The 24,000-nt window shown below is 41.0% G+C and overlaps 1 protein-coding gene across 1 annotated transcript in view; it reads left to right on the top strand.

The window, feature by feature from the left end:
* The window catches only part of LOC122796959 (kinesin-like protein KIF13A), a 1,146,649-nt gene that overhangs the window by 244,112 nt on the left and 878,537 nt on the right, over nucleotides 1-24,000 (top strand). The window contains exon 3 of the mRNA XM_044065733.1: nucleotides 9,078-9,090. Within this exon, the coding sequence (XP_043921668.1) occupies nucleotides 9,078-9,090 (13 nt within the window). The remainder of the gene's footprint in view (nucleotides 1-9,077; nucleotides 9,091-24,000) is intronic.

Genomic DNA, 24,000 nt, shown 5'->3' with positions numbered 1-24,000 from the left:
CACAAGGGCCACAGCTACCTCTGCTGCTTTCCTCAGGGGGGTTCCTACCAAAGATATTTTGGAAGCAGCCACTTGGAGTTCTGTACATACTTTCTCCAAGCACTATCACCTACCATTATACTCCAAAACTAGAGCGGGCTTTGCCACTGCAGTCTTGCAGGGCATCCTGGCTCCACCTAGTTCCACTTAGTGCCTACCACCCCTTTATTAGCTTTGGGATTCTACCCATCTGTTATGACTGCAGCTGTATGCACGATGAACATAGTACAGTTTTGTACCTACCATAAATGTAGATGTTCGAGTGCTAATACAGCTGCAGTCCAGGTTTCCCTCCCTCCTTCCCCTCTTGGGACAGGCCTTATGGCTAACACCTCCTCATACAACCTCATTGGGGTATTCTTTTATGGTGTATTTGCTTGCAACAACCTCATTGGGGTATTCTTTTATGGTGTATTTGCTTGCAACTACTGTTTTTTGATTATATTGCATTTGCTTTACTGCATAAATTTATGTTTTGCCTTCCTTCTGGGGGCACCTGACATCTGGGGCAAGAAAAACTGAAGAAAATGGCATTGGCTGGTTCTTTTATACCCCTGTCGCACTGACGTCAGGGAAGAAGCGACAACCGACGCTGGACCTAGACTTTGGAATTCGGCCGCCTGAGGACCCGCCTGACGGCAGGAGAACCCATCTGTTATGACTGCAGCTGTATTAGCACTCGAACATCTACATTTATGGTAGGTACAAAACTGTACTTTCTGACTCCCCTAGGATGGTCACAGCTGACATCCCATTAAAAAGTAGTAGAAAACTAAACATTTTATCTAGGGTTTGTTCAGTATCCTGATGGTCTTGAAGCCCCCTCGGGGATTATCTGTTCCTGCTTCTCTTTGATCTTCTACTCCAGTTAAAAGGACTAGGATATCTGATTCCTCAGATGATGAGGTAGATTCAGGAGACTAATCCTTGGCCTGTTCCTCACAAATCACTTCACCCTTAGACTATGCGTGAGACCAATAGAATTCATTGAGGCCTGATACTCCCTTTGAAGAGTTGTTCTTTAGGGAGTGTCTGGTTGGCATGATGGAGCATTTTAAGTGGGATTGCCCCTTGGTATCTGACATTCAAAAGAGGTATTAACTTTTACAGATGGAATCCCCTAAACCTTGTTTTCCTCTGTTTTGGATGTTGTGTTGGATACATTTAAAGCTGCTTCTTTGGCTTCATATTGCCGAACTCTACTCTGCCCCCCCCCCCCAAAAGCCCTGACCACTTTTATAAGCTGCCTGAAACCTTTAAGTACCTTTACAAGTATCCTCAGACCCTGTTGTGGTCTGTTTCTGCTGATAAGCCATCCAAACTTTTATCCACTTCCAGACGTCTCCCTTCTGCTAAAGACGGTTAAGCTGTGCAGAGGTTGGGGGAAAAAGGTTTATTCTTCTGCTACTGTGATCTTCAGGGACTTTAATTACCAGACCTGTGTGACCAGGTATGTTCTGGCCCTTTTGTCTCTTCTTGGAGGTCTTGTCAGACCTTCCTGACTCTGAAAGCAAGACTGCTGCCCAATCATTAAGTTCCACTTCACAGCTGGCCCATCATGCTATCAAATGCATTTATGACGTAGTTGATGCATCCACTGATCTTCGTGTTTCACTGTTGCAGTCATCACATTTGGGTTATCTGCTTGCAGTAGCCCTCAGTCGGCCTGATTAACAACGTCTTGGGTCCTGTGTCGGTTGCTGTCCCTTCTTCCATAATGTCAGGTAGTCAGGGGTATAAAACATGCAGACGATGCCAATACATCAGTCTTTCTTGCTGTGCGGGGCCCGAAGCAGAAGCAGTTCGCAAGTGCCGGTCGGCCGACTCCTGAAATTTTCATTTTCTAGTTTCAGAACCGAAGTCTTCAATTAAAGCCAAGTACCCCATTGGGGAAACTTTTTCTTGCTCCTTATCGATGTCAGTAAAAGTTAATAATTGCATTTCTTGTGGAAAGCAAATACCTTACAAAGATTTTCATTCATACTGTATTGCTTGCCTAGGCCCTGACCACAGTGTACCTCGCTGTCTGTTTTGTGCTTTATTTAATCAAAGCACTATGTCGTCCGTATATTTTCGCTTATAAATGTTTCGGCTCTCTGTTCAATTATCCAGAAATGTCGTTGGTAAGCCATCTGACTACTGGAATTCTGGAAAAACGCAAAGATAAAGACAGAGACAGGCCACCTAAGTCCAAAGCTGCCGACGACGCTTCTCCTAAGCCAGTCACCAGTTTGCCGGTACTCAGTGAGGCGCTTTTGCAGCCCCCGCTACTTCTGATTCGCAGGCCTCTACTGAGACCCATTCGGTGTCCGGTATGCCACGAGATGCTTCAACTGTGGAACCTGCAGATGTCTCTACCTTGGATGGGTTTGGAGCCGCTGTGCAGGCACTGGCTTCTGAGGGTGTATTCAGGCCTACAGACTTGCATATTAAACCGACGCCTCCTTCTTTAAGGCCTCAACCTTGAACCATGCCTAGAAAACCGATGCCCAGGCCGCATGCTCAGGCCTCTATGCCTAAAAAACAAATAAGGATGGATGAAGATCTTATAACTTTAATCAGGGGAAGCCAACCACCCTCTTCTAAGAAGATGTAGGACTGAAATTGTTTATGAATCTTCTGACCGGTATTCTGATTTTTCTAATTCTTCTGATGATCTGGATTTACCCTTGTCTACTTATGAGGATTCTGATGCGGATGACTCTAATCCCTCTGCTTCCCCTCCAGAGGATTTTTCTTTTGGTAAAACCTTGCACACACACTAAGGGACTATTTCTAGTGGGAAAGCCAGGATTTTTCTGATTTGAAAAAGAGGCTTAGGGATTTCTTACTCTTGCCTCAGCATAGGCCTTTAGCTATACCTCCTGTACTAGACATTGCTGATGCCTTTTTGAAATCTAGTTTGGCCCCTGATTCTTTGCCTGACAGATATTCCAGGGTTCCTGATTCTCACAAGTTCCTTTTTAAAAATCCTATTGCAGATCCAGAGACTATTTCACAGGGACCCAAGGGCATTAAGGCCTCTACTTCCAAAAACCCTACCCCCTTCTGATAGAGACTCCAGGGCGCTGGATAGATGAGATAAGAAGGTTTACACTTCTGCAACCTTGGCCATTAGGGCCTTAAACTGTCAGTTTCATATGTTAAAGTAACAACCACATATTATTGGATTGCTTAAACAGAAAATGATGTTGATTCCTGACTGTGCTGAAAATAAGAAATTACAGGATTTAATGCATTCTGCTGAACAGGTTGGAAAACATACTTTGCAATGTAGGTTTGATTCTTTAGAGGCCTGTTGCAGGACTGCTGTCACTGGGTCTGTACTCAGAAGGCATGCTTGGCTTAAGGAGCAATCTTTGCCTGATCATGTTAAAGCTAAACTGTTGGATGCTCCCTTCAATCAGGACCGCCTGTTTGGCAACAAAGCTGAGGAAGTTCTTAAAAAGATGGAAGATAAAGCTAAATCTATGCAAACTGTTAAAGATTTCTTACAAGTTCAGCCTCCCAAGATTTAGTATGCATTGTCCCTCTAAGAATTGGTCCTTTCCGGCTCCTTCCAGGCCTTCTCTATCCAAAACCAGACACAGCAGATATCCCAGGTTTCAGTCTCAGGGTATTCACAAGACTAAGCAGTGGGGGGCTTCAGATTCCAAATCTGGGAGTAGTAAGACCCCCCCCTATGGAAAACTGCCTCAATGGCTTGATTTTTAAACTTCCTAGCACTTCTCATCTGAATGCTCCTTTGGGGGGAAAGGTTGGTTTGCAGGCCAAAAACCTGGAACTAATTTCCCAGGACAAATGGATTTTAAATATAGTGTCCCAAGGATACAGATTTCACTTTCGCACATTACCATCGCCAAAAGGTTTTCCAGATCTACCCCCAAATCAGTGGGCAGAGGTTCAAAAGCAAATATTCTCTCTCTTAAACATAAAGGCTATTCAAACTGTACCAGAAGAGGAAAAAGGGACAAGGTTTCTACTAGAGACATTTCCTGGTACCCAGAAAAGACAATTCATGGCGTCCTATTCTGGACCTGTCTACTCTAAACACCTTTTTGGTGATTCCAAAATTCAAGATGCTGACTCTTCACCAGTTGCTTCCTATGCTAGGAAAAGATGCCTGGATGGTAACACTCAACTTAAAAGAAGCATACCTGCACATCCCAATCAGGGAATCTTGCAGAAGATACCTACGCTTCAAAGCAGGCTACAATCACTACCAGTTCTCTGCACTGCCCTTTGGCTTATCTACTGCGCCCAGGGTATTCGCAAAGTGCCTAGCCCCAGTCATCGCATTTTGCAGGCAAAGAAATATTCAAATATACCCATACCTGGACGATTTTTTAATTCAGGCAGAAAGCCAGGACATACTTTTGAATCATCTGGCCTTTGTACAAAGGGTGCTAACTTGTCTGGAGTATACCATAAATGAAAAGAAGTCACACCTGGTACCCTGTCAACAAATCATATTCCTGGGAACAAGCTTGAATGCAACTTCCCAGATGGCTTTCCTCACACCAGAGAAACAAATTAATTTGACAACCTACTTTAAACAAGTGGCCACAAAAACCCTACTATCTGCAAGGCAAATGCTGCAAGCCTTGGGGTTCATGGCCTCCTGCATGCTTCTAATTCCATATGCAAGACTGCATATGAGGAAACTACAATGGTATCTAAAAAGCCTATGGTGTCAACATTCTCAGGTTCTAGAAGCAATAATTCCTATCATACCTTGCCTACGCCTTGAGTTTCTTTGGTGGGCAGAGGTCTGCCACCAAAACAAGGGATTACCATACACACCCACACCCTGCCGCCCAAACCCTAACAGCTGATGCAGCAGATTATGCATGGGGGGCTCACCTGGTAGGGAAGTGCATTCAGGGCAAATGGAACCCAAGTTAAATGCACTTGTATATCAATCAAAAAAAAATGTTAGCTGTACAGATTATTCTGACAGCCTTCAAGGACCACATTCTTCCAGGACAATTAATGGTAAAGATGGACAACACCACTGTTATGTGATACATAAGCAGGGGGGTACACATTCTTACCCCCTATGCAGACTAGCCATGGCACTGTGCAACACAGCCCTGAGCTACCAAGTGCATCTACAAGCTCAATTCCTGCCCAGAAAACTAAATATACCGGCAGACGAACTAAGCAGAAACCTCATGGACCCACACGAGTGGAAGCTGGAACCAAGGATTTTCAACATGTTGACAAGCAAATGAGGGAGCCCAGATATAGACCTGTTTGCCTCTCCCCAGAACTATCAGTTGGACAAATTTTGCACAAGGATACCCCCACAAACAAGCTTGGAAGGTGGATGTTCTGTCCTATAGCTGGAAAATCCTATCAGTTTATGCCTTTCCTCCTCTGCCTGTCCTCTCCAAAGTACTACTAAAGATCAAACGAGACAAACCAAGGACGATTTTGATTGCACTAGACTGGCCACGCCAACACTGGTGTACCCCCTCTTGCGCAGTGTCACTGTTGGCCCCATGGCACCTGCCTCAGACTCCTACCCTATTGTCTCAGCAGGGGAACCAGATTGTGCTCCCTCAGCTTCATACACTGAACCTAGCAGCCTGGCTAATTACCTAATCTCTACTTTACCATCCCTCAGTAAACCAGTGATGATATCATTTTAGAGGCAAGGAGGCCTAGTATTAGAAAATCTTATGCTGAAAAATGGAAAAGATTCTGTGCCTGGAACCATTCTCAGGGGATGAGCACAGCAGTGTCAAGTTTACCTGAGATTTTACAATACTTAACTAAGATGCTTCACAAGGACCTGTCTTACTCCTCCAAAATTCATGCTTCAGCCATTTCAGCTCATAACACAGAATCTCCCCTCTTCTCTCATCCACTGCTTAAGCAGTTCCTCAGAGGGGCCAAAAATCTACAACCACCCAAGAGAGCCCCAACTCTAGCCTGAGACCTTAACTTTGTATTGGAAAGGTTCACCCTTCCTCCTTTTGAGCCAGCTGCCACTGCGTATTTAAAATTCCTCTCTTGGAAAACAGCTTTCCTTTTAGCAATCACTTCAGCAAGAAGGGTATCTGAATTACAGGCCCTCATGGCAGTGGAGCCTTTCATCATCTTTCGTGCGGATAGGGTGCCCCTCAGGACCAATCCCTCCTTCATGCCCAAGGTGGTATCCACTGTGGCCCTTATTCAGTCCATTCATTTGCCCACATTCTTTCCTAACCCACAGAATAAAGGGGAATGGATACTGCACTCCTTAGACGTGCACAGACAACTTAGATTCTATTTGGACAGGACTAAACCTTAAAGGAAATCTGACCAACTGCTGGTGGCATTTGCTGCAGGGGCAGAGGGGAAGGCAGTTTCAAAGCAAATCATTTCCAAATGGATAGGCCATTGCATTCATTTCTGCTGCAACCAACATGGAAAACATATATCCCACAGGGGATCAGACCCCACTCAACCAGGGATGCATCTACCTTTACAGCATTTCTCAGAAGCATCCCTACCAGGAACATCCTAGAAGCTGCTACCTAGAGTTCAGTACATACTTTCACCAAGCATTACCATCTGCCAATTTTCTTTAAATCCAGACCTGGCTTTGCCACTGCAGTCTTGTAGGGCCTTATAGCTGGTCCTAATGCTGTCTAATTTCCTCCTTCCATCCTTGGCTTTGGGAATCTACCCAAATGTGATGACTGCAACAGTGAAACATGAAGAACATAGTACAGTTGTGTGCACTTACCATAAATGTAGATGTTCGAGTGTATTCACTTTTGCAGTCCTGGTTACCCTTCCTCCAGCCCCCTTTCTTCTTTGGGCTATACCTCTACTCTACTTTACTGTGCTCAAAAGCTTTTTGGTGTATTTGCTTTTTTGTTGGCGGTATAACCTTGTATATTTTATAGATTTAATTGCTTCCCATTAGGGGGGCACCTGACATCTGGGGCAAGAAAAACTGATGTAATGGCGTCGGCTGCATGTTTTATACCCCTGATGACCTGACTTCTTGGAAGAAGGGACAGCAACTGATGCAGGACCCAAGACTTTGTTAATCAGGCTGACAAGCAGATAACCCAAATGAGATGACTGCAACAGTGAATACACTCAAACATCTACATTTATGGTAAGTGTACACAACTGTACTTTTCTGCTGCTTCATGCTCATTTATGAGGTGGTCCTCTTGACTTTATTTCCAGGCATTACCTGATGATGTCAAGTCCAAGCTCCTAGATGTTTTGGGCAACCAACATCTGTCTTGTGGTACTGACACAGCTGACCTGTTTGACTCTACAAGGCAAAGATGTGCAGGATCTTAAATTTTTGTTTCTCCTATCCTCATATTTCAGAGAAACTATCATAAGTCTGCTTTTGTTGGTAGGCAGCCTTGTCAGCTTTCTACAGTGAAAAAGGTTCCTATGCACATGTTTTCTGATAAACCCACCCAAACTTCTAAGGCTCAAAAAAAAAAAAAAAAAAAAAAAAAAAAAAAAAAAAAAAAAACCTTGTCAGAACAAATCTGTCTTCATCTGTCATAATTTTCTCCCACTTTCATCATTCAGGTTCCCCTTTCTCTCGGACTTTCCTTGTCTGGCAACAGATTACTTGAGACTTCTGGGTACTTTCCATTATCCATCAGTTATTTTGTGGTGTGGAAATCCCTTCCTCCTTTCTCAGGTCTTCCTCTACCTGCATACTTTTCTGTGGTCCTGCAGGATCTGTTGGATCAGGGAAGCATTCACCCCTTTCTAGTATCCCAATGAGGAACAGGGTTTTACTCTAGGATGTTTCTAGTTCCCAGACAATGAGTCTGAGACCCAGTCCTAGACCTCTTCAAAGTCATATCTTTGCAGAATAGCCCTTCATACCTGGAACTTTTCCTATCAGCCATCAGATAACCCTTTAGGTGGTCTACATCTCAGCAGAACACAACCTTGTGACAGACTATGAGCAGGTCCAGGACACAATCTCATAAATGGGTGCTTGACAGAGAGGTGATTTTTGATATAGTACATTGGTGGGTATTCCTCAAGTGGATCGTTTTGCCTGTCTTCGGAACAAACAACTTCCTTGATTCTGTTTCAGTGTTCCAAGTTCTCGTACTTGGAAGGTGGACAACATGTTCCTGAATGCTTACCCTCCTCTTCCTAGAATCCTGCACAAGATCACAAAAGATTCCCCCAGATCTTGCTGGTGACTCAGTTTTGGCCCAGACAGCACTGATTCCCCTTCATTTAAATCCTGGCCAGGGGCATTCATCAGAAGTTCTCACTGGATGAATGTCCTCATAAAAGACAAGGGATCTCTCATTTACCTTCAGTTGTCTACTCCTCAGTTGACACCTTGGTGATGGGGTTTTGATCCCTTTTAGACACCACTTTTCTGAGGACAAGCTTTGGGTTCTGCAGAAGGCCAGAAACTCCTACATGGCAAAATGGATGAGATTTTCTGTTGTGTCAAGCATCACCAGGATCCCTTCTCAGTGGTGGTCCCTTTGGTCCTTTCTTACTTGTGCGAACTGGTCCATGTTGGCCTAGCATATTATTCTGTTAAAGCTCACTTGTTAGCAATATCTAGGAATAGTTTTAAAAGGTAGTATTTTCTACAGTAATTCTAACCATTTTTCTAAAGTAATTCTAAAAAAAAGTTTTTCAACAAAATGTTACATTGCATAAATAATGCAGTCTTGTTGAAAAACAGTGCATATGCTCTTTAAACAGCAAACTTTGCCATATATGCAAGTAATTTCATTGCTAAGGTAGAAACATTTTCCAGGTGACTGAGTTTATAACTGCCATAAGAAATGGAAACAAATGCTTTAGTTATTACCGGTGTGGAAGCACTGAGGTCATAATCTGACTGAACCTAGGAGTTGTCAGTGGTAAGTCAAAGTAAAGTTTGCTTTTAAGTACTGTTATAATTGAGTTAAATTAGTAAAGCTTATTTTAAATCTGTCTTATTTGTTTCCTTTTACTTTATTGTTCCTGTTTGGGTTTGGTGTTGATCCCGTTTTTGACTATGGCTGAACTGACTTTCTTCCACGAAGAAAACCACCAAAGGTATGTACTTAAGCCAGTTGATTTTTATTGCTTGTTATGACCTTCAAGAATTAACCAGATGAAATGCTATGTCTTGTTTACACTTGCAGACAGTGTAATTTTTATTTGAATTATTGTTGCTGTTAGCAGTTACTTAAAGTAGTGTTTAAAAAGACTTGGCTCACCAAATTTAATAATGTGTAAGTAATCTAAAGTCAGTTGAAGTAGTCCCACAGGATGATTGTTTACCATGAATCAGTGATAACTAATGTACTCGACTGCAGGGCTTATTATAATGTCTAGAAAGTATTGTAGGAGCAAGTTTAGCAGAACTCTTGTGTGGTAGAAGTTAGGGTAAGAATGTTATTCTGCCTTCATTTTCAAGTTAGAGAAAAAAAATCATAATTTACCTCTGAAATTACCTTTGCAGTATAAATTCACTTGAGTACATTATTTTTTATTTGGTGTCTTTGCCTTCCACTTACTACAACTCTGTTAAAACCATCTCCACCCCACAGCAGCTGCATTTTTGGTAATGTAATAGTTTGAGGTCCACTTCTAATGATAAAGACCAGACACTGCTAAATTCCTTTTTTGACTACAGTTTCATGAATGTTGCTCTAAGATGTATAAAACCTAAACACACATAATCAAGCTAAACCTAATTTTATACAGTTAAAATAAAAAATTAGATTTTGCCCTGCCCCCTCCCCCCCTATTATCCTTAATCAGAGGTTCCTCCCGTTTGTGGAAAGAGTGATCATTTTAGAACAAAGACTGATGAGTAGCATTATTTTCTTGTAAGTACTTAGTACATTAGAGCCAGTGTTCATCCCCGCAACAAATAGTGAAGACGTGAACATGTAATTGAACCATTGTGCAAGTACACTGAATGCGATTGGCATGTGAGCACCTGAGGGTGGGACTCCTTTTGTATTGTTGTACTAGACTTGTGGAGGAAGGGAACTTTTCTGTTTTAAGATTTTAATTTTGATGGCATATCCTATATATATATATATATATATATATATATATATATATATATATATATATATATATATATATGAATAAATCAAAAACTTCTGCAACTCGAAACAAAATAATGTAAAGAAACCACACCAAGCCGAAACTGTTGCTAAGCGCTTTTGTTTGTTTGTTACATTGAACGTCTTCAGACCTTATAATAATCATCAAAGAAGAAAATAAGTTATGTACTCACCATAACATTCCATACTCGCGGTGGTGGTGCTGCGGAAGCGTTGTTGCCTCACAGTAAGACGCTGTCCGGTTCGATTCTCGGCTAGAGCGTCTTCTGCGTGGAGACATTCGTGAATGGGCGTACCTTCGTTGAAGGTTGTGCGTCAGAGCTGGTAACTCTGCACGTAAAAGTCAACTACCAATCATTAGCGGACCGGAGTTCCTCTGTGGCGACCCCTAACCGGGAAAAGCCAAAAGAAGACTACTACTCACCATAACATTCCATGTGAGTTGTTCATCTTGCCTTCATTCTTGACTGGGTTCAGAGCCGTTCGGTCAGCTCCGGTATGGCCACATGCAAAGCCCGAGGTGTTCCAGTAGCTCAGGGCCAAACCCCTTTCCCATTATGCACTGTGAATTACCTCAGATCTTGTTTGGTGTGTGTAATATAACCATATAAATTAGCTATCCCCCTATGGAAAGGAAGAAGAAATTGAGCAGCCAGGATGAGACTAACATCTAGGTCAGCTATCAGCTAGGAGGGGGAAGGAGGGAGGGACGTAAGAATGAAGGCGAGATGAACAACTCACATGGAACGTTATGGTGAGTACATAACTTCTTAATGGGTTGGGAGGGTGGCCTAATGATTAAGGTATTTGCCTTACAAACACAAGGTGCAGGCTTTGAGTCTCACAAGGGATAATTGGCTAAGCTTAAAATGGCTCAAAAGGGCAGTTAGCTTAGTACTAATCTGTGAACCTAGGTGAAGTTGTTCAATCTCGCCATTCATTCTTTACTGATGGTTAACGTCCCTAGCACCATCAATCTCAGGTGGCTCACGGGAGTACATTTTTCAGGACCATGAACCCAAAGGAAGCCCTATCCCCTGGGGCCTTATCAACTTTGTAATGAGTGATAAAGGTATGAGGTTTTGACCAAGTGGCTGCTGCACAAATGTTAACAAGGGGCAGTTTGGCTGAAAACGCAGAGGATGTTTTAAAAACTTCTCTGGTAGAGTGAGCTTTAATCTTGTGTTGCAGGGACATATTAGCAGCTGAATAGACAAAGGTGATACAATCAGATAACCATTTAGACAAAGTTGTTTTAGCCAGTGGTCTACCTTTCCTGGATTCAGAGAATGAAACAAAGAGCTGGTCTGATTTCCTGATATCTTTTGTTCTATCCAAATAAAATCTGAGCGGTCTGTGAACATCAAGTTTGTGCAGCATATACTCCAACTTGTTGGAATGATTAGGGAAGAAAACTGGTAACTCAATAACTTGGTTGATACTGGTTTCTGAACAAACTTTGGGCAAAAAGGAAGGATTTGTCCTAAGTGATACTCTGTCAGCATGAAAAATCAAATAAGGAGGGCTGATGGATAAAGCCTGAAGCTCTGACGCTCTGTGGGCAGAAGTAATAGCTACTAGAAAAATGGTTTTCCACGACAAATATTTGCGGTCACAAGATGATGCTGGTTCAGATGAGGGGAGGATTATACGCGACAGCATAAAATTTAGATTCCTTGGAGAAAAAGGATTTTTCACAGGTGGTCTCATATGAGATGTCCCCTTGAGAAAAGGCCTTGGATAACTTGTGGGACATGATATTTAACCCGTCAATCCCAAGATGAAAATTAGATATAGCAGCCAACTGGACCCGAACTGTTGCTGCTGCCGCTCCTTTGAAAAATCATAGTCAAGACCTCTAGTATGGATGTCAAGGAGGCTTGGTAAGGATCAAATATGGTTAATGGGTTAATATCATGTTTTTGTTTTTATTTAAAATGCCCATATATTATGGTATATATTAAGGTTTTTAATATAATATAAGAATGGATATGGGTAATATTATTATATTAACATTATACACATACATTTATATATGTTATTCTTTTAATGTATTTTCATTTCATATATACACATTTGAAGTGACATTTCACTTTAATATAATTGTAGTATAATTTATTTAACAGTTCAATTGAATTTTGAATTTTTAATTAATTAATTAGGGTGTGACTTGTGTATTTAAAGTAAGGTAGTAACTACAATCTGTATTCTGAAGAAGTTCGTCTTATCGGACGAAACCCTGGTTAATTCGTGTTGTGCTTGTGTGTCTTTTTACAATAAATCATCCATTATTGCTGTGGTATTCGTATCATCTCATTTCTACAGCGTGGATCTACATTGCTAGTGAGTTTGCCGTTGAATTACCCGGCTGCCAAGGCTCCTTGGTCCTTTTTTATTACAAGTTTATATTACTCTTTGGAAATTTGCGGTTTATGGAAGGCGAGGTTGTTCCAGTGGACACCGGTGTTTTACTTCAGCAGATTCGCGAGCAACTGAGAGAGCATTCGGCTCTCATTCATAAACTGTTGGAAAAGGACAATAGTGACATTTCAGAGTCAGTGGGTGACAGTCTTGGGTTACCCTTAACACAGGTCACACCAAAATCCCTGAATACCAATACGCAAGGTAAGCGTAACTCTGGAGAAACTGTTCATATTTCTAATGTCCAAAACAATAGAACATGGCGAGAAAACAATTATTCTTTTAATATGGTGAATAAACCAAAATCGCATACACCGATGCAAAACAACAACTCTATGCATCAAATGTTGAAAATGTTCGAAATGAAGCTGTTTAAATACAAAAGGGTTCAACTAGAAAACAGCTATTTGAATAAAAATATAGAATTAAATATGGTCCCCAAAGGGTTGCGCCTTTGGAGATATCCCAATGGCTGTGAAGATAACGAACATATGCTTGATGAATTGCACGAACTTTCAAACAACACAGGAATAAAAATGATGGAAATCATGGTAAAGTACAATAATATTAGAATAGAGGGTTTGCTTAAACTTGACATTTTAAATCAAAGTATCAGTCAGGACCTTCTATTTGAATATAACTATACGAATTACATAAATATTATTCGAAATGTTGACTCTAGCTGTGACATTTTATTCAATAAAAAACATGCTAAAATCCTCAGAGATACCAAAAGGTATGAAATTGGTGAAATTTATCCCAAATCTAAACGTGTTGATCGTGGCCATGGTAACAGCAGCAGTGTGGGCGTGAACGATTCGGGCAGGAAGTTAGTGACATCACTTCCGATAATGAAGGTTATGAAAACAGTGATCCTTGCGAACTTGATGGTGGTTATACAGATGAGGGTGTAAGGCGCTCAGAGAGGCTTCTCAACCGAGGACAAACCAATGTAGGAGAACACAGGAATATGGGGGCACGGCCAAAGAAAGATTTTTTACACGCAAAAAACGCGAAAACTGTCTGGAAGACCCGCAGGTAGTTGGTGCACTTTTTAACAATAGTATATATAACGTCAATGTTTCCTTGGATATACAAACAAATTATAAAGACTTTCATTTATCGAATGTATCAAGTCAACACATCATTCAGGGTTTGTGTATTAAGAATGACGAGTTATGTGATAACCATTTGCCCCTTGTGGTAGTACCAATATTCAACATACATAATGAAATATACGCCGATAATTCTGTCAACAATGATTCTATAAATTGTGAAATGAACTCTGGAATCATTAATGCATCTGATGGTATGAATGAATATATAACCCATGGCTTGTGTTTTTATGATGAAAATTCATTTGACATTTACATGGAAACAGGAGTAGTACAAAAAAGTGAGTTTAATATTAAAATGTGTAATGCAAGTTCCAGTGACAGTATTGTTAGTGATAGTCTTATTGTATGTGACAACAAAATGAACAGGAATGATGTCATCGACGAGAAGTTTATTAATTGTTCTTCCAATTTGGATGATGGTAACAACAATGATGAAATATTTGAAAATATAAATGATGTTGAAACACATATAGAATCTGAAAATGGTTATGAGGGAGACCAAATCTTATTAAATCTTACCACACACGACTATTTTGATCAAGAAGACACTAATACCAATACTATGAGTGATATTAATGAAAACTTAGAATTGAGGAATATAAATAATGTCACTGTTGTTGAATCTACAAATAAATCAAATACATCTTTGATATATAATGACATTTTTATTCCTACAAATTTTTATATTGATTTGGACCCGGACAACTATTTTGATGAAGTGAATCAATGTTTTTCAACCATTAATTTTGAACAAACAAATAGTGAATTCTTAAGCAATCCAACTATAGTAACTAATAGTCATGGAGATTATAAAATATTCAATTATTCCAAAAATGAAATGAATAGTCAACATGCTAATCTTTTCTCAAGAGGTTTTAATTTTGTACCATGTCGTAAAGGTAAATTAGTAAATTCACTTATTGATTTAAAATTATTTTGTAGAAAATTAAATTTGAAGACCTTTTTTAAGGATACTAATAATGACAATAGGTATATCCATGGCAATAACAAACTGACTAAACCTAGTGTTTTCAATCCTCCCATGAATGATAAAGTAGCTTTATTTGAAAAATTGACTGAAATGGATATTAGGAAATTTCATCAACAATATAGGAAACCCATACATACCAATATGACCAAAGAACAACAAGCCACCCTTGACTATATACTATGTCTCACGGACACTAGGATAATGAGGCCAGATAAAGGCAGTGGGGTGGTAGTAATGGATAAGGGGGACTATATTTCCTATATGACCACAATGCTACTAGGTGACTCGTATTCTGAAGCAAGTCTGAATGAAATTAACATTGCTCACCAAAGAATTGATATTTTATTGGAGGATATGTTAATGCAAGGTGAAATTTTGGAGGATGAATATGATTATATGAAAAATGATTACCCAGTTATTAGTGGAATATTTGGCATACCCAAGATACACAAAGGTCTGAATAATCTACAATTTAGACCAATAGTAGATGGGAAGAGAAGCAAGACCTGCTTCATTAGTCAATACTTAGACCATTATTTTAAAATGGGTATGACCAAATTTCCATATATTATCAAGGATTCTTGGGATTTCTTGAGGAGGATGAATGAATTTAAGATGCAAGATGGATATATTTTTGTCACTGTGGATGTGTGTAATCTTTTCACATCCATCCCACACGACATAGGTTTGATCTGGTTAGAGGAACAACTTTTTGAATCTAAAATATATGATCAAACTAGAATCAATACGTTGATTAACCTTATGGATATTGTGTTACATAATAATTTTTTATTCTTTGAAGGAAATTATTATCAACAGATTGATGGTGTGGCCATGGGGGCAGCCTGCGCCCCCATGTATGCAAACCTAATAATGACCTATTGGGAATATAATTATGTATTTAAAAGTACATTTCAGAAACGCATCAAAATGTATTCCAGGTACCTGGACGATATTTTTATCGTCTGGGACAATGATGAATGGGCATTACATAACTTTCTTGAGTATATTAACAGTAATGTCCGATTTTTGAAATTTACACATAACATTGGCCATGATAATATCACTTATTTAGACGTCGAATTAACCTATAACAAGAACAGTGGTTGTTTGAAATCTAACATTTATAGAAAATCGACGTTTTCAAATTCCTACCTTCATCATGACATCTGGCACCCTGACCATCAGAAAAAGGCAGTTGTTAAGGGCCAGATGGTCAGGGTGGCCAGGATGATCAGTGATGAGGGGGAATTCATTAAGGAATTGGAATTTATGGCATCTATGTTCCTTAATAGGGGTTATCCAAAATTCCTTTGTGAAAAAGGTATACAGGAAGTCAAAAATAAGAGACTTACAGGATTATATCAGGCCATATTATGTCATGGTTACAGCAGTGATAAAACAAATATAAATATTGTAGATACTAACCAGTTGCCCGTGTACATTTCTGTGTACGATGATTCTTTTGAAATCATTAAGAATATAATTAAAAGAAACTGGGGGATATTGACTAATGACAACACTATGGCACATATGTTTCAAGGACAACTTAGGTTTGTGTATAAAAAAGATCTGTCCCTTAAAGAATATTTTGAGAATAAGATGGAATCACATAGAGACAAAACTAACAGGCCAGTAGGGAATTTCAAATGCACAGTCTGTACTCATATCAAAAGTACAAATAATAGACTTGTGGTTAACTTCCATAATATTAACATTGAAGGGCACTTTAATTGTTATACTTCCAGTGTCATATATATTGCACTTTGCCAAAATTGTAAGGCATTCTATATAGGTAAAACTAGCAGACGATTCAGGAACAGGATAAAAGAACACCTGCTAGATATTCAACATATGAAAACCACGAATGCCCTTGCCAGACACACACAATCCAATATAAATCATATTTTTAAACTTTGTGTTATTCAACAAATAGAATATGATGCACGGGGAAAAACACAAAATATGATTTGGATGTAAATGAATTAAAGTGGCAGATATTGTTGAATGCATACAACTGGCCTGGGTTGAATGAATATTGTAGTATAAAACCTATTTTAAGAAACAATTACATCAAGGGTAAAATATGACATAGTATCAAAATGTTAGTTAACAATTATGTATGTACAAAGATATGTGTGAATTAAAGAAATAAGTAGCTAGAGTTAACTTTACATCTCATAAAATTTACACACATATATATATGTACATTTCATTTATGGAACAATTTGTTAATATTTATTATTCACTGAAATACATTGCACTGATATCAATGAATTATGATATATTAATTTATACTATTGGTATTTGTATAGTACTATTATTATTTCTTTATTAGATTATATAATATTTGGATTAATTAATTGTCATGATTTTTATCCACGACACACGATATTTAAAACTGGTTAATGGGTTAATATGTTTTTGTTTTTATTTAAAATGCCCATATATTATGGTATATATTAAGGTTTTTAATATAATATAAGAATGGATATGGGTAATATTATTATATTAACATTATACACATACATTTATATATGTTATTCTTTTAATGTATTTTCATTTCATATATACACATTTGAAGTGACATTTCACTTTAATATAATTGTAGTATAATTTATTTAACAGTTCAATTGAATTTTGAATTTTTAATTAATTAATTAGGGTGTGACTTGTGTATTTAAAGTAAGGTAGTAACTACAATCTGTATTCTGAAGAAGTTCGTCTTATCGGACGAAACCCTGGTTAATTCGTGTTGTGCTTGTGTGTCTTTTTACAATAAATCATCCATTATTGCTGTGGTATTCGTATCATCTCATTTCTACAGCGTGGATCTACGTTGCTAGTGAGTTTGCCGTTGAATTACCCAGCTGCCAGGGCTCCTTGGTCCTTTTTTATTACAAGGATCAATATTATGCTTAGAGGCCCATATGGAAAATCTCTTCTACTTACTAAGATGTAATCTTCTAGTGGACGGCTTATGAGAAGACAAAAGGATCTGTTTTGTCTCACTGGAAAAGTTATGAAGCCTGGCTGTGAGGGGAACTGGAGCAGCCAAGCTGTCAGCTTCAATGACTGCAGAGAGGGATGAAGGTTCTCCGGATGTGTCATAAGGTTTGGAACTGGGTCCAGAATCCTGGGATTCTCCAAGAGATGATGTTGAAGGAATGGGAACCAAATCTGCCAAGGTCAGTGAGGGGCTATAAGGATGATGGTCTTTCCCAGGGATTTTGCTTTCTGTAGAACCTTGGGCATCAATGGTATTGGTGGAAATGCATAGAGGAGACCCGGGGGCCAATCATGTACGAGTGCGTCCCTCGGGGCTTCTCCCAAGGGGGGGGTCAGGGCAAAGTAGTTTCTGCATTTTCTGTTGATGTAACTGGCAAAAAGGTCGCAGCAAGGCTGGCCCCATTTGCAGAAAATCCTGTCTGCAATCTTTCTTGAGGGACCACTCGTGGCAACAAAATTGCCCTGCTGAGTTTGTCTGCTATCACATTTGATATCCTCGGGATGTGCATTGCCAACAGAAAGTGCTGGGAGGAAACAAGCTCACTGCCAAACTGAGGGCTTCTCAACAAAGTGGGTAAGATCTGGTTCCCCCTTGGTTGTTCAAGTGCCAGACTACTGACATATTGTCTGTCTGAATCGCAATTGTTCCTAGAGGAAGAGTGTCCTGGAAGTACTGCAATGCCAAAAGTACTGCTGTCATCTCCAGAACATTGATATACAAGTGTGACTCCTGATCGGTCCATGTGCCTTGGGCAGTCTTTCCCTGAAAACACCCCCCCCCCCCGCAAATCAGGGAAGCGTCCGTGGTCACGATGGCTACTGGAGGTGGTAGAACAAAGGGGCATCCTATGGTGACGTGAAGAGACGTCAACCACTACTGGAGATCTTTCTTGCAAGAGCTCGTAATCAATATCGTGTGGTCCTTGGGTAGTTCCTGGTAAGACCATTGAGTGAACAACAGCCAATGAAGGATCCATATATGCATTCTTGCTAATGGTATGTCTAGGATTGCTGCAGCCATCATACCCAATACTTTCCAGACTTCTGAAGCTGGTGCTCTGTCTTTAGATACCAGTGTGCTGACGAAGAAGAAAGCCTCTTTCGATTGGTAACCTTAGAGTGGTGGTTTATCTAGCTCTGCCCCAATAAAAACGATATGCTGCGATGGCGACAAGGCAGACTTTTCTGAGATGACTGTAATCCCTGAATGATTGCAGAATGACAGAGTGCACTCCCTTGCCTGAATAAGTTTATGCCTGGTGGCGGTGGTAAGGAGCCAATCGTATAGGTACAGAAACGCCTGGAATCCTAGACTCCTCAGATGAGCCGTGACTACTTGCATGCATTTGGTGAATACTTTGGGGGCTGTAGTGAGGCCAAAGGGCAGGGCTCAAAACTGAAAATGATAGTCTCCCAGCCGGAAACGCAGGTGATCTCTGGATGGCCTGGCCATCTTTATGTGGTCGTACGCATCCTTGAGGCCTATCGAGCACATCCAATTGTCTTTCCCCTAAGAAGGGAAGTATAGACTGAAGCGTGACCATCTTGAACTTCTCTTTCTTTACATATTGGTTGAGTCTGCTGAGGTCCAGAATGGGTCTCCATTCTCTTGTTTTCTTTAGAAACAAAAAGAATCTTGAGTAAGTTCCGGATCCTGTCTCGTCTGCTGGGACTGGCTGGATGACACTTTTTTTTTTGTAGCAACTTTAGGACCTCTATAGTTGCTTGTTCCCTTTAACTGGGTGGAGTGTCAGGTATTCTCCTTATGGACGGGGGGGGGGTATGGCGAATGGTATGAAGTACCCTCTGGAAATGATACTTCGTACCCAGCTGTCCTTTTTGTTATTTCTTGCCAGGCATCTGGGTACAAAGATAAGCGACGCCCGACTGCCTCCAGAGCAGGACAGTCGGACCTCCTTTCAGAAGCGCTGATAGTGTTGCCCAGAGAAGTGATCTGTCGCCCTGATGTTGCGGAGCGGACCCCCTCTGCCGCGATGGTGGCTTTCACTATTACCCTCTCCTCTGCCCCTGGAGGTGGGTTCACCACGTGTGTCCTGAAAGGCTCCTTGGGCTTTCCGGAACCAGATTTTTTCTCCCCTTTGACCTTTGGGATAAGGTCGAGTAGGGGTGGAAAAATGGACTCCAATGGCAGTCAGAGTTTTTCCCTCCTGTTCACACCTGGTCAAGTTTTCCTTCACTTTAGGCCCAAAAAGGGATGAGCCATCAAAGGGGGTGTTAACGAAGGATGACTTGAAGGGCTCCGCTAAGGAACGCAAGCACATCCAGGAATGTATTCTAAGAGCTATTCCTATGCCTGCTGCCCTTCTCATTCCATCAGCTGCATAGGATATGAGATGTATGGACGACTTGACAATAGAATTTAGGGTAGAAAACTGGGCAGCAACTTTGTCAAAGGCACCTGCCGCTACTGTACCCTGAAGAATATCTCCCAACTCCTGAAAGAGATCTCTTTGCAATCTAGTAAAATGGGTTAAGTAGTGCAGAGAACGGAGAGCAAAAGTCATTGTACTGAACATACGTTTCCCATATCTATCCATGATCCTAGACTCTCTATTAGGAGGATGGATAGACGAGGAAGTCTCAGACATTTCCTTTTTGGTGGCTGCCACTACCATGGCATCAGCTGAGACTCATTTGGTTAAGAATGTTTTGTCTGGTGGGGCTAATATAAACTTGTTAGGCCTCCTAGGGACAGGCTCCATGGACTCCGGTGACTCCCACGCCCTTCGAGAAACCAATTGCATGAGCTCATCGAAGGGTGGAGACATCCAAGAGGTGGAGGGTTGAGACCCAAAAGCCTTCAGGAGAACTGACTCATCCTCAGTAGGCCTTTTGGGCTGCCAATCACCCCTCTGCCTAAGGATCTTGAGTATCTCAGCAAAGGAGGTATCCTCAGAGGGGGACCCTTCTGGCTCCGCTAAGTCAGTGTCAAATGTTAGACTCCTGTGGGGAGTCCAAGTGTCTCCTCTTGCCCAATCTCTTCCTGGGGATCTCCTCAGTGGGAGCCTCTGGGGAGGTCTCGGAAGAGCAGGGGGCACCCTGTGGGGATACCTGAGGCTCTGGGTCTATATGTGTAGACTGGATGATGGAAGCAGAAGCAGACACGGGCGCTTTAGGGGATGAGGAAGCAAGGCCTGAAATAGATTGTCTTGGGGGGGGACAAAGCTCTCCTCATGGCTTTGAAGGCACCATGGCTCAGATGGGAAGGAATCGACAGATCCGAGGGAACCAACAAACCCTCCCGCACTGAGGCAGTGGGCTCCAGGCCCGGAGGTAGGAGCCGAGCTCATCTGAGCCGAAGCCCCAAGAGGAACAATCGGCACCAACAGGTTGGTCCGACTATCCTCCCCTGATCCAACTGGAGAGCGTCTGTCTGCTCCTAGAGTCCCCCGGTCAGCGCCGAGGACGTCGGAGTGGATGGAGCCGAGGACACTGGAGCAGGTCTCTGCTCCAAAGGCTCCACGATCAACAAGTCCACTTCTTCTGGTTCTGAAGGGCTGACACGGTTTGGAGGAAGAGTAGCCAAAGCAGGAGTAGTGATCTTCGGCTCCAAAGTCGCTTGGGTCAGAGCCGACAATTTAGCAAGGCCTGGTGCCTGTAAAAGCTTCTGCACCAATCGATCCCTATCAAAGGCTGACAGATGATCTAGATGAATGCATGGATGGTGCTGACTGGAGCAATGGTGACTGAGGCACTAAGGATACTGGCAACAATGCTGTGGGCCGGCTCCAAAAAGAAGAGAGTCACCTCCGAAGTCTGTGGAGCTCGATGTCGCAGAGTCATCAGACTTTTTTGATTTTTTTTTGAGTGCTTGGAGTCCTTAGATTCAACAGAGGACTTGGAGGACTTAGAAGGTTTGCTGGCCACATCCTGGTCACTCAAAGCCTGTTGAAAAGGGTGTTTTAAGTAAGCCCCTGTCCATTAACTTCCTTTTCCTCTCTGACAAAACTCTTGATGAAAAGGAATGGCAGATAGCACAAGATTCTTGTAAGTGGACAGCCCCTAAACAATACACACAGGTAACCTGTCCATCGGTAACTGACACTTTCTGACTGCAGTCCGGACATTTTTTAAAACCCGACTTGGGATGTTTCACCTTATCTGCCATAACTACTTTAACACGCAAACCAGATATTAATAAAGATACTAGGCTCTATACAACTAGAAAAAGGCTGTTTATAGCCACTAGAAAAGTTAAACACACACCAACAGATAACTAGGCCAAAACACACAAGGCCAATATTTTAGAGTAATATTAACGCACACGGGAGGGGAAACTTCAAGGAACTATTCTCTAACTATCCTAAGTCAAAAATTTAGTAAAAATATTCAACAAACTGCTAAATAGAAAAGTTTTTAAATTGTACTGGCCTGAGCTTGCACTGGAACCTCCGATCAGATGCCACGGCAAACTAGATCTGAGATCATTCACAGTGCATCATGGGATAGGGGATTGGCCTCGCGCTACTGGAAGACCTCTAACTTTGCATGTGGCCGTACCGGAGCTGATGGATCGGCTCCAAACCCATCAGTCAAGAATGAGTGGCGAGATTGAACAACTTTACATACAGTGTTTAAATACTTTGCACGCCGTTAAAAAAGTAATCAAAGATAATGAAAACAATGCTGTTGAGTACAGGACTAATCACAGTGAACCCCAAGTTACTAGTACTCAATAAAACGACTGTGATAAACATAAAGCCCAATAAACAGTATTTGGACTGATAGAACTGTGTTTACAGTAAGTAATCATGAAAAAAGAAAGGTGTGGTAGGCTGCTAGCTGAATCACTTCAAAGCACATTTAACATTCAAGTTTTCATTGAGTCCTTTGGCCATTTCAGCATTTAGTAACAATTGCCAGCGTAGTTCTTTCAGTTCAAGTATTGTTTCTCAGTCCCCAAAGAATTGGTTCACTTATTCAAGAACTATGTATATATGTGTGCGTGTCTATATATATATATATATATATATATATATATATATATATATATATATATATATATATGTATGTGTATGTGTGTGTGTGTATATCTATATAAATAAAAATGTAAATGTTCATTTGTTCAAAATCTTAAATCTCCGAAAGTTCTTCACAGATTGCTTTGAAATTTTCACACAATGTTGCATTCGAATACGGGCATGTGTTTATATACCTGCTATTATATAGATGTCACATGTTGCATTCGAATGTGCGCATGTTTTTATATACCTACTATGGATTCTATATATTTGTATACAAATATGCAATTTTATATGTTTTTGTTATAACTTTCTTACTACTTTTTCAGTGCAATCGATCTGCTTTAGTTCATCCAAATAATGCCTCGTAGAAGATCAAACTTAGGTCGTCGTACTCGCGGAGCTGAAGCTGTGCGATGAGTAATTGCAAATCAGACTGAGGAAGAATGGGCATCAGCGAACAAGTGAAACAGACAAAGAATGGCTGAAATACGTGCCGAGGAAGCAGCAGAGCGACGTGCAGCCAGACTTGAGGATGCACTGTTGCGAGCACGGCGATCGCGTTCTGCAGCTTCAGATCTGCTTGGTTCTCCTCGATCGACACCAGCGTACGAAATAAATGCTTGCCTGAAATACTCTACTTTGTGGCGACACGTAAAGACGTTAAAATTAACTACAAATATGCGTGGCCAGCTGCAAAACTATCGATGAGCTGAGATATTCTCACATCAATTGCTGGAAACTGGGAACGGAAAGGTGCCGGTTGATCTGACCTCAGGACGAATTTCATTGCTTCATAACTTCTGCAATTTAGTGACGTCAAAAGAAGAATTGGTTGAAAAAGTATTTCCCAATATTCAAACCAATTATAAGAATCACGGTTGGCTGACTGAACGAGCTATTCTTGCAGCCAAGAACAAAGACGTCTACGAACTTAACAATATTATTCAGTCTAACATTCAAAGAGAGGCAGTCACATACAAGTCCGTCGACACTGTTGAGGAAGCAGATGAAGTGGTTAATTATCCAACAGAATTTTTGAATTCACTCGATCTGCCAGGGATGCCACCGTACATACTGCAATTGAAAATCGGCGTGCCAGTTATGTTGCGAAATCTCAACCAGCCAAAGCTTTGCAACGGCACGCGGCTTGCAGTAAAAAAATTGAGCAACGTCATAGAAGCAACAATCTTGACAGGATCTTTCAAAGGTGAAGATGTCCTCATTCCTCGCATTCCTATGATTTCAACGGATATGCCATTTCAATTTAAGAGATTGCAATTCCCAATTCGATTGGCGTTTGCAATCACCATCAACAAAGCTCAGGGCCAATCTTTAGAATTGTGCGGTTAGCCAATTGCTTC

This window comes from Protopterus annectens, chromosome 3.part0 (genome assembly GCF_019279795.1).
Source record: "Protopterus annectens isolate FY-2018-M chromosome 3.part0, PAN1.0, whole genome shotgun sequence".
NCBI classification, from domain to species: domain Eukaryota; kingdom Metazoa; phylum Chordata; order Ceratodontiformes; family Protopteridae; genus Protopterus; species Protopterus annectens.
This window is presented reverse-complemented; position numbering and strand designations above follow the sequence as displayed.